This window comes from Crassostrea angulata, chromosome 8 (genome assembly GCF_025612915.1).
Source record: "Crassostrea angulata isolate pt1a10 chromosome 8, ASM2561291v2, whole genome shotgun sequence".
In the NCBI taxonomy this organism is placed as follows: Eukaryota; Metazoa; Mollusca; class Bivalvia; order Ostreida; family Ostreidae; genus Magallana; species Magallana angulata.
In genome coordinates this window covers 23,998,926-24,011,281 of record NC_069118.1, presented here as the reverse complement: position 1 = coordinate 24,011,281, position 12,356 = coordinate 23,998,926, and the positions used below count along the sequence as shown (strand labels likewise).

At 33.5% G+C, this 12,356-nt stretch overlaps 1 protein-coding gene and 1 long non-coding RNA gene across 2 annotated transcripts; both read right to left on the bottom strand.

Moving 5' to 3' along the window:
* Positions 1-3,340: 3,340 nt before the first annotated feature.
* LOC128159828 (uncharacterized) lies at positions 3,341-7,756 on the bottom strand. The gene is made up of 3 exons (XM_052823022.1): positions 7,400-7,756; positions 5,193-5,402; positions 3,341-4,009 (listed from the first exon to the last, which is right to left on the bottom strand). The coding sequence occupies exons 1-3, from the start codon at positions 7,746-7,748 to the stop codon at positions 3,366-3,368; spliced, it is 1,203 nt and encodes a 400-aa protein (XP_052678982.1). The 5' UTR covers positions 7,749-7,756; the 3' UTR covers positions 3,341-3,365.
* Positions 7,757-9,780: 2,024 nt separating this feature from the next.
* LOC128161167 (uncharacterized) lies at positions 9,781-11,458 on the bottom strand. Its single transcript, XR_008240338.1, has 3 exons — positions 11,355-11,458; positions 10,630-10,684; positions 9,781-10,319 (listed from the first exon to the last, which is right to left on the bottom strand). It is a non-coding gene; the product is annotated as an uncharacterized LOC128161167 (long non-coding RNA).
* Between the last annotated feature and the right edge of the window lie 898 nt (positions 11,459-12,356).

Sequence of the window (12,356 nt, the reverse complement as noted above, 5' to 3'; positions counted from 1 at the left end):
TCACACAAGTTTCAGCTTTCCTGGCTAATTAGTTTCTGAGAAGAAGATTTTTAAAGATTTACTCTATATAATCATATGTTAAACTTCGCCCCCCCCCCCCCCCTTGTGGCCCCAACCTATCCCCAGGGGTTATTATTTTCACAACTTTGAATCTACACTACCTGAGGATGCTTCCATACAAGTTTCAGCTTCGCCGGCTGATTAGTTTCCGAGAAGAAGATTTTTAAAGATTTACTCTATATATTCCTATGTAAAACTTCAATCCCCCATTGTGGCCCCACCCTACCTCCGGGGGTCATGATTTTCACAACTTTGAATCTACACTACCTGAGAATGCTTCCAAACAAGTGTCAGCTTTCCTGGCCGATTAGTGTCTGAGAAGAAGATTTTTAAAGATTTACTCTATATATTCATTTGTAAAACTTCGATATCCCTTTGTGGCCCCACCCTACCCCCGGGGGTCATGATTTTCACAAATTTGAATCTACATTACCTGATGATGCTTTCGCACAAGTTTCAGCTTTCCTGGCTGATTAGTTTCTGAAAAGAAGATTTTTAAAGATTTACTCTATATATTCATTTGTTAAACTTCGACCCCCCATTGTGGCCCCACCCTCAGGTGAGCTAAAAAGGTTAAGTTTACAATACAATAAGTTGCTAAAGTTGGTTTCTGGAAGAACAGACTTTGAAAACTTTCTTAATAAATATTGACAAATTTTTTACTTTTTTAATCTTTAGTTTTTAAGATCTGTGTACAAACATAGAATTGTGAGCAAATCTCTGTATCTTGCTCATAATTCGAAGCTTAACACTCAAATATGGTTAGTAAATAGAAATTGTAAACAATTTAACACAAGAAACATGCAATATATGTATAACAAATAAAGAACACACTGGCAGTTTATTTTTTCGAAATGAATCATATATATACATGTATATACCTACATATTTCCGTCAGCGATATCAAACTCTATTTAAACTTAATTAACTCGAGAAAATGCCGAGCATCTCAACAAAACCTATTGCATTAATCTACCATTACGCAAAAGATAATGCCGAATTACCGATAGAATGAATTGTATTTCAGTACTCCTACATCAGATTTTGCTTAATTTGCGCAGGTAAACAGTTAACTGTTTGATTTACCGAAGTCTCTGTTTGATTTGATACGTAAAAATCACGAAATACAGACGATAGTTTCCAGGTTACAAAGCATAAATAATGAAAACGAAACGAAAATTAGAACAAGCTAACATCAACGTCATGTGTGAAAACTGTCAACGCATTGAAATATTTAGCCTCAATTTACTTCACAAAATCGGCACCAATATATTTTGCATGTTTCAAAATTTCCCTTCATACGCGAACTGTTGCACAACAAGCAAATTCATCATAGTCAGATCGACCCTTTTTCGTAAAATGTAATGGCTGCTTTAAACAAAGAACCTCGTTTTAGAAGTATGGAATACGAGTCTTGGTAAAATGGGTATGCAAACCCGGGCCGTGGCAAAATAAAAGCCGGGGCAGATCGGCAATCGTCAATTCCAAATACGCATTATTTTGCAGCAATATTTACAGCGAATACAAATATACTAGTCCATCAAATATCCTGAAATTTTAATGAGATTGGCAGATTAATAACTGCCAATCTTTTTTTGCCCAGGCCGAGTCTTGCCTACCCATTTTACCGGATGCCGAACTCGAAGCTATTAAACTGATTGAAACACGCCTTTCCTTTATTATTATTTTCGTAATAACTCAGATTTGAAACAGAATTACCCCTTAATTTTTGCAATTTATATTTTCCTTCCCATAAGGATAATTTATGCTAAACTACGTTGAATTTGCCTCGGTAGTTCTTGAGAAGAAGATTTTTAAAAATGCACCCCCCTTTTTCTACAGTTTCAAGGTTTTCTCCGCTTTGAATACAGATCGGACTTTTATTTCTGCAATTTATATTTGCCCTCCCATAAGGATGCTTTGTGCCAAATTTGGTTGAAATTGGATAAGCGGTTTTAGAAAAGAAGTTCAAAATGTAAAAAGTTTACAGACGGTCAGACGGACAGACGGACGGACGACGGACAAAATGTGATCAGAATAGCTCACTTGAGCTTTCAGCTCAGGTGAGCTAAAAATATAGGGGAGCAAATATATTTTTAATATTTTATATCAAAATAGGAATTGCACAATGTAATCACGGGTTCTTGAGAACAGAACCTACACATTATCCTTTTATGATATATTTCTAATATAATATAAATTAGAATAATCTAATTCATACCCCGAGTCCGAAACATTTTACACATCGTACGTTGTTTTAATATATAATTACACAACCTGTCAAAACTTTGGGTTTAGGGTGAGGTCAGTCCTGTCCTCAAGAGTTTGTGGGTGTGGTTTCTTATTTTGTAAAAAGTAATACTTATACATGTTCATATCCAAGTGTGTGCGTCTGGCATATCTAAAATGTCTTATAATTAAATGAGTCAGATCCTCACATAGTGCGGTGTATCTCCCTTTATCTCCAAGATATTATTATACTTACAAATAAACAAGCAAATTGTTGAAAGATCTATAGCTTTATTAAAAAATTTCCAATAAGTTGCTTGTACATTTAATGGAACTGTGTATAATGTAATTGTGGCCTGGAAAAAGAGTGACAACCCACGCAGCGCTGCTGAGAAGTAACCAATCAATGGGTGAACTAAGAGCGATAACTTTTCCCTACTTAAATATCCATATCTGGGTTATATCGACAAATTCATCGACAGGATTAAATTGGCATATCGAGAAATTTTTCTCAAGTGCTGGATACATTTCAGTAAATTCCCTTTAGTGTCTATGTAATACCGTAATTAAAATACAAGAGTTTGGAAACATAAAAAAGATCGAGATAATATCTTTTTTTCTTGTTTATAATGAAAAAAAAAATCAACAAAACATTTAACAGAAATATTAGATATAGGTTTTTGAAGCCATTTTCCTATTTAACAGTTCACATCGAACTACATCATCACTGTTCAGGTAAGTTAAAATCTTCTCCACATTTTGTATCCTAGCTTATTAGCTTGCTAAAAATCCCTGAAGTTTAAGAAATAGTATAAACAACACTGTATTTTTTGTCATCTTTTATTTCAGAATTCTTTAGTTGTCATGACAGTCAAAATCTTATAGATCTACATGTATTAACAGCATTTTATTCGTCAGAAAAACTGCTGATATTGGGTGCTCAGCAAATTTTTTTCCAGCTTGGAATGCTGTAGCAACAATTGCAAAACAGGCAGGTTTAATATCTATTCACTGATCCATGAATTGGAATATCCCCCTCCCCCCCCCCCTAAAAAAAAATAAATTGGATTTTTTCCCTAATTAGCTAATCCACAGTTTCTTTTATCTGAACAATCAGACTGAGACACTCTTGCCAAACACAAGTAAAGGCCACTTGTAGCATCACGTAGATCCTTACTACGAATCACATTAGAAGGACGCTGAAGTAGTTTCTGTTCATTAAGTCGAGAATTGCCGACGTTTCCTAATGATAGTTCATCCTCATAAATTTGGATTTTTTCCTTGGCATGGACAAAAAAATTGCTCTTGTGCTGTTGGTATTCCTCACATAAACCGCTACAAAAGTACTTGTAGTTCACTGTTAGCCAACACACAAGAATAGCTTGCAAAGAAAATTCCAATGAAGAGTCATTGTTGAACAGAGGAACACTTGAGCTCTCCAGCAAAACGTCATGCTCAGAATCATACAACATGACTATAAGTTCTGAACTTCCAATACCAATGCATGGTGTTAGAAAATTGTTCCTTTCTTGATGTCTTTTCTTTTGAAAGAAAGAGAACACTATTGTTTGTGCAATGATTTGGTGGTTCCTTTGGAGACAATTTTCAACAGCAGAGTTTCCATCAGAACCATTCTCTGAATCTTCATCAAGAGGTTCCACAAGTGCTAAATCAGTGTTGATGATAACGTCCAAGTTCCCATGCCATACCTCCACATTTCCTTGAAAAATAAAGAAATGCAACAATTTATTACATGTACTTACATGATTTATTCCAAACTACATTTCTTACATCTACTGTTACAACACAGATATGGTCCATGGGCCCTAACAGTCACTGAAAGTACATGTTATGGTATAATGACATTCATTATTTTAGAGAAAACTTAACTGCTTTTCAATAGGAATGACTTGAATTATACAGCGAACAGTACGCGCATCATTTACGCGCATGTAGCATTTCGTTATGTTACCCATTGCCAAGTATGTTGCTAATGCTGAGGGTAATAGAATGGATTATCAACTGTGTCTAAACCAATCAGATTTCGGTATTTAACATGAAAGTATTATACTGAATGGTATATAGACAAAAGTTTACCGCTTCCATCTTTTAATACCTATGAATGAAAATTAATCAATATGGATTTGACATAGTATCACATACAGGACAGTTCAGAGTCAGGCATGACCCTCGGGACAATCCTAATCTATTTTGTTAAATTCTCATGATACAAAGAACAAGAAAAACATATGGTTTGTAGGGTAGGGCTACATGTAAGCGAGCTGACTGGCCATGGCCATTCTTAGAATTTCTCTTCTTTAGAAGACAAGTTCTGTACAAAGATATAAGAAAATACTCCACAAACTTTAAGAGCTAAAATTTGTGGAATTTTTTATTACTAAATAGCAACTTAGAGCTAAGCAAATCAGATCAAAAGTTTTATCACAAATCCAGCATGAAAGTATACACTACGACCATTGCATTGAGTGATGACACTTTATAATTGGTGTGTACTTTTGCAGTCCAGATACAGAGTTAAATGACACAGCTAGCAGTTTGTGCATGAATTATGAATAACACATAAGCAGGTAAGAGTTGGCTGGTACTTAAACAGCCAATGAAAATGCTTGCTTCATAAAATGCAACTCGTGATCCCTAGTCGTCACTCAACGCATCAGTCCATCAGTCGCAGCGTGTACACACATACTAGATTTGCGTTCAGGTGTAGATCTGATGGATAATTTGATCACCACCCAGTTTCCAAGATTGTTTTTGTTAGGTTATAAATATTAAAACCTGGCACAGGTCCCCCGAACTTTATTCAGTATGTTCAGAGGACTTTCCAGTATTAAGTGTGTCTGAACATATATTTTTTAAAAACCCTGCCATATATTTTCCCTTACCTATAGTTGTGTCTCCATATTCTCCGGTCATCTTGCAAGACTGTTCACCACAAAAGCAGTTCTCTTGTTTTCTTTCACCAAAGTTCTTGTCAATCATGAAGCAAGAAGAAGTTCCAAGTTTGCCAAGTAAATGATTGGCCACGATCACTGTTCGTTCAGTTTCTGACAAGGACTCAAAGCCCTGTCTATCAGGGAGGTTGATACTCCTATCTGCAATTGTATATCAAAGGACTACTTTTAAAGATCTTTTCAGTTTTCATTTAACATCAACAGCAATACAAAAAAGTTTTAAAGCACATACTACATTCAGCATGGTGTCAGAAAAAGTTTTAAAACACACTTTTCCTCCCCCCCCCCCCCCCAAATAAAATATTAGAACACTGTAGATTTCTAATATTAAAAACATGAGGAATTAATATCCAATATCACAAGAAGCACACCTCGTGGATTTAAAATCTCCCTTATATTTTTTGAAACCATTTTACTTAATGAAACTATAATATGTTTTACGGTGCGACCGTTTGGGCGAGCACAGCATGTGATCAAACAATGAGTTATAATAAATCAATAAAAATAAAATTAACAACGTAAAATTTGAATGCCAAAAAATAAAACATACCTATTTTTCAGTAAATTTTCATTATTTATAGTTTATAAGATTTGTTATAATTTATTTATTTATAAGTAGAACAGTAGTTAAATCTCAGATACAATGTTGTTGAATAATAAAGATTTTGATATATACATGTAAATATTCATTGCTCTGTATCTCCTCTTTTAAAGTGATTGTAACGTCAGTTCATCCCCCTTTTTTTGCAGTAGACATTTTTTCTAAACTTACATAGAAAACTTGACTCAGCATAGAGCTCACCCCCCCCCCCTCCCCCCTTGTTAAAAAAATAGTATTTCATTTTTTTTTTAATTTACACATAGACAATCGACTTATCATGGATTTGCCCCCTCCATTTAAAAAAAAAAAATTAATGTTTAATTTTTTTTTTAATTTACCCTTAAAAATATTTGCTTATCATATTTTAAAAAAGAACATCAGCTGTTCTTTAGCTTAGTCTTTGCAAGATTTTGAGAGGATTTTGGTCATTTCAGCAGATTTACAATAACTTCAATTAGAGTAATTTCCCCTTATCAGTGCTTATTGAGACGTCAAAGCTGACATTGGTTAAGTGTCGTGTGACTCTTTAAAACTCCCCTGAGAAATAAAAGTACGCGCAGTATGCTGTTTTATTTATTTAAAAAGCATGATATTCTTTAAATTACACATCTTATATGCTTCTCAAAAGTTTTACTTTGATTCTCGCGAGAACGTGAGGTTGGAAACCATTGGTACTATGAATTGTGGGTCAAAATTTACTGACGCCGAAAAATTTATCGGATCAATGTGTAAACCTTTGTGACGTCACTCGATTATTTTTGATTGAGAGTGTACTGAGGTGAACTTGAGAGGTAACTGTATTTCGTATACATTGTTATTGTTTTGTATTGTTTTGCTGATTCTCATGTGAGTGTGAAGTGATAAAAAATGTCATGATTACAGGGAACTACTGGGACGATTAAAACAATGCATTACTGGTCCGATTTACTGACGCCAAAAATCTCCGTTGAATGAATGTGCAACTAGTCCGAATTTTCTATTTACACACACCTTGCCGGTACTGCTCGCTTCGCTCTGGCGCTGTGCGCTCGCTATGATACAAATCTGGCGTTCATCACTTTCATGATTTTACATTCTCGGGATTTTGATGTTGAATGGTTGAATCGCGGAATTAAGTACTCATGTAAAACAAGGAATCTACAGTATATATATGAAATGAAAGTATATATATGAGAGAGCATTTACCAGAGACCCTCCTGGTAAATATATATCACTGGAACCCCCCCCCCCCCCCATGAAAAGTATTTTAGATTTGCGCATGATATTTGAGTTTGGTACACAGAGACCATGTGATAGGACGTGCCATTGTCATATCAGTATCTGGGTTTTTTTTTGTTAAATCCCTATCACTGGGTGAATGGGGGAGGGGTGTTCAATACACATGTATCTAGGTATCTAACATCTGATAGCATCCACAGGGTTTACCCACAAGCTGTGCATGGTATCCCCTATTATACTATATATACGAATTTTTGGGGCACAGACTGCTCAGATTGTGTCCTAACCCCGTGATAGCATTTACTGTACGTGTACTTACTACCATTTAGGAAATCTAGTAGCTTCTGAAATACAAACAACCATTGCCTGCCATTCGGTAACGACTTGTTTTCAATGTAATTTCTTAAGACTTCGACACCGTCCAGGAATATGTCCCCGAACATATAACATTCATCGTACTGCTCCGTGTCACAAAATGCCTTTGAGAACGTCGTGCCCTTCGATGTAGCGGCATTACAGACATTAATTTTTAGGGGAGCAAGTAGAACGGGTGATTTTGTGTCCATGTCATAGCACAACGTCAAAATTGCATGCACCAACTTTCCCTTGTCATATTTTCTTTCGTCTAAAATCTTGTCGGTCCTTCTTATCTTTTCGCTAGACGCCATGTTGTCTGTTTACAATATACAGGGGACTAATGACCTGAAAGACCTGAACTTTTATATAAAAGACCTGAAATTTTATATAAATGATACTTTTCTAAGATTTTTATCAAATAAAATTACTTGTGGGGGTTTAAATCATATTTCCAGGTATAATTTTGTTTTAAAAATATCATAATGACCAGTTATTCACGCAGAAATATGAAAGACCTGAAAATTTGAATTGACCTGTAAATTTCAAATGACCTGAAATTTTATATAATTGATACATTTCTATGTTCTGTGTCAATATTAATATCTATTTGTAAGTTTTTAATCATATTTCCAGGTATATAAGTGTTAAAATATATCATTCTGATCAATTATTTACGCAGGAATACGAAAGACCTGCATGAAAATCTGGGCTGACCTGAAATTATAAATAATTGACACATTTCTATATGTTCAGTATCAGTTTTAATGTCTATTTGTGAGTTTTTATTATATTTCCAGGTATATAAGTGTTAAGATATATTATTTACACAGGAATATGAAAAACCTGAATATTTGAATTGACCTGAAAATTTGGGCTGACCTGAAATTTTGTGATGATGTAGTTGTACACCACGTAGGTCATCTAGCAGCCCATGTCACAAATGCCTGAAGTTAGGCCTTTCCGGGGTAGTTCACAACACTAAACATTTTTTTAAAAATATAAAGGGTCCTACTCTGTCTTTGGTTGTACACAGTGCATGATGTCCTATTCTTTACCAGCATGTGCACGTACGAGCGATCTGTCTTGGGTTGTACGCTTCAATTCCAGCTTTAGATGGGGATCGCACTTCTGCGTAAATAACCGATAATGGTGCTATTTAATATTTCATATTTCTGCGTAAATAACAGCTCATTATGATATTTTTCAACGCAATTGGAAATCTGGAAATATGATGTAAACCCCCACAAAGTAATTTCATTTGACCAAAATATTATAAAAGTATCATTTATATCAATTATATAAAATTTCAGGTCATTTGAAATTTTCAGGTCAATTCAAATTTTCAGGTCTTTCATATTTCTGCTTGAATAACTGATCATTATGATATTTTTTTAAACAAACTTATACCAGGGAATATGATTTAAACCCCCACAAAATAATTTCATTTGACTAAAATCTTATAAAAGTATCATTTATATAAAATTTCAGGTCTTTCAGGTCATTAGTATTTCAGGTCTTTAGTAAGTTCCCTGGACAGATGGTTTCCGATAAAATTGCATTTTTCCGGAAAGAAGCGAGGAAGTTAAGGGGGTGGGGGTATTCAAAGATATTTCATCCTGTGAAATTCAGAAAGAAAAGAATACCAAGAAAAAAAAACCAAACACTGCTGCAGTGTTGTATTGTACATAAAATTCCACTGCTTGTCACGATATCAGCTGTACTATGATTCAGTTCCGAATTTATGGTTTAATTTTTTTTATGGGGAAAATTGGTTTTCTTCCCGCATTTTTTTTTAAATTGAAAACGCATAACGTTAAGCAGTCTTGTTTTGATTCCAGAATATAACTTTTATTTTGAAAAAAAAAATCGATATGTAAAAATTCACTTGCCACCCTCTCTCTCTCTCTCTCTCTCTCTCTCTCTCTCTCTCTCTCTCTCTCTCTCTCTCTCTCTCTCTCCAAATCCAACGAATTTTATTCGCCAATTCACCAAACGAAATTTACGATATTTTCTAACAAATAACATATCACTTGGTTTTCACAATAAGTACATGTAGCTAATAATAACCTCTACACGTTTGAAATCTCAACCTCTCTAATAAATATCAATCGTCCAAACCAATATTTTACTTCTGATTTGGCCCTTTCTCATCACACGTTTCAATACAAATTATTTCTTAAGATATCTTTATCGGCGCACTGTTGGGGTAGAGAAAACTTATTTGAGAAAAAATATTGAAGAATTCCTAAGATAATGATTTTTTTTAAATTGTAAAAAAAGTATCCTGTTTTAAATATAACTATATAGATTCAACATTAGCTATAATGTAAAACAACACCTCGCATTTCAAAATGATTTTAGTTTATAATTATACATGTATACGCATATGTTCATACAAGACAGGATAGCTAAAAAGACAATTCTTACATTGTACTTGTAATATGAATATAACGAATCAAAATCAACAAATGTAAATTGCGTGAAATCTTAAAAATACTGTTAAATTAAGTATCATCCTGAGATGAGCATCACTTTGACATTCATATACAATAAATTAACTTTAAAACATTAAAATTACTAGTAAATACATAATGATTGTGTATTTAAACTTCATAAGAGGCAAAGTACATTAGCAATCGCCAATGGCGTCAGCAATAGTTTAATATCACAATGGAAGTTTCCAAGATGGTGAGGAACAGATATAATGACCGATTTGTCCGTTTTTGTTGTTGTTGTTTTTTTGTTGTTGTTTTTTTTGGTGGTGGTGGTGCTAACTTGCCACGTGCACTGGTGTAGCCCCGAAACAGCAACAAAAACAAACAACGCAGAAAACGATGGTCATAAACACACCGGTCCCAATGCCAGCAATCATGCCGCCGCTCCTGTAATTAACGAAGAACATTATATAGATCACATTTTGTTGATTAAGACACATTTTGAATTTAAAAAAAATATATATACATGTATTACGCGTAAAGTTGGCCATGCAAAAGAAGGCTTTATGGAAAGCAAAGATTAAAAGAATAGTCAAGCTTACAATGTAGATACAAGTGTTTTTCTCATGAAAATGATTATATTGGCACATTTAACATTATCGCTAGGCAATATAAGGGTTTTCGATCCACTTTGCTGACCGAATAATTATTAGTTGATTAAACTATCCAAGTTGGATTAATTTACTACACAACTTACAGCGTTGAATCCGGGGCTGGTGTTGTAGTGGTATACCTGCCGATGCATAGTCCAACTTAAAAAAAAAGAGCAAAATTACATTTTAAAAAAACTATAAACAAAATTATCTGAAAAGTTCCTATGCCCAGGAGTTTTTCTTTATTTTGTTTGTAGAAATTGTCTATTTTCTGTGCGTTTTCATATTTTAAAAAAAGAAATAACATTAAATTACATGTAAATAAGAGAGTATCATTATTGCCTTGATGAACAATTCATCAGTTGAATTTGTTTCATATTTATAAATGTAATATATAGGGTTCATGTTCACACACAATCAACATGACTATATGTATTTAACAACCTTATTAACATCATTTATACAGATGCTATAGAAAATTGTTGTAGAACAATTAATTTAATAGATATTCTAAATGTTTCAGTTCAACGAATAATAAAATATCCCCGCAAAACATCTTGAACTTTGATTTTGAATGAAAATTAGTTGTAGTGATGTTTCAACGAAACACAAAATGTTGGAAAAAAGAGTATAATGTGAAAATTAAAATAATTTCTTAGTTAATATTTGGTATTTTAGAATCTTTGAGAATTTTATTCAAACGGTCAACGTTTATTTTAAAAAAAATTGAAAAAGCTTTTTGATATTTACTTTTAATATCTATCATTTGAGAGAGAGAGAGAGAGAGAGAGAGAGAGAGAGAGAGAGAGAGATGGTATTAAAAACTTACTCAAACAGAAAAACATGAACGTTTTCAGTACTTTAATATCCATTTTGCATCTATCTCTATAAAACGTAGACTTGTAAGTTAGATCAGGATACCTGGATTTATTGCTTATATACAGGTTTATGTTTTAAAAATCTCGCATCCAAGGTAACCGAAGGAGGAAGTCAAAACAAACGTTTTTCTAAGCATTTCCAGAGGTTTGTCGGGAAGGTGCAACGAAGGAGAAAACAGCATGAGCACACTAAGATATAGGAAGTAGATTTTCTAAAATTGAGTTCAACAATATTTTTCAAAACAGGTACATATAACTGATTTTGTTCCCAGATTTGTCATTGCTTCTATTCTATGCAATTCGTATAACGAAATGTAATTATATTGATGACGTAGCAGAACCGATTTTCATTAGATTTATTTTTTAATGAGAAGCGACACTCTCTTATACATATATACATGTATTTCTTTTTCACACCGATTTCTCTTTAAAGATGGGTACAAATTGTGACAATTGAATCTCCGCACTTCTAATTTAATCAGACAACTTAAAAGCAGTGTGTACATAATTTTTATCCTTGTTCAATGCAGAAAGTTGTATCAAATTGCTTATTTTCAAGGGCTGCGTTGAAAACATTCTCATCAAGAAAAACAATTTAAATAATCGCAACATTCCATCACTGGCGATTTACCCAATATTAGTCGTTGAAATTCTATACTGAATGGTTAGACCAAGCAAGTTCAAATGGATGTATTCATTTCTATCAGTAATACGCGAAAGCTGAGCAAAATTTATATATAATTTTTCCTGTAGGTTTAAGAGTGCTGGTACATGCATGATAATTGTTAACAAAATATGATTTAAAAAACATTAATAATGAGAATTAGTTATGCTTTTAGAAAATATAACAAATCATAATGTTCAAGATTTATACACTGGAGACAAGATATTCAACAGTTTAAAACTTTACAGGTTCATCCATATTCAAATATGCGTTTGTGTGACGATAAAAC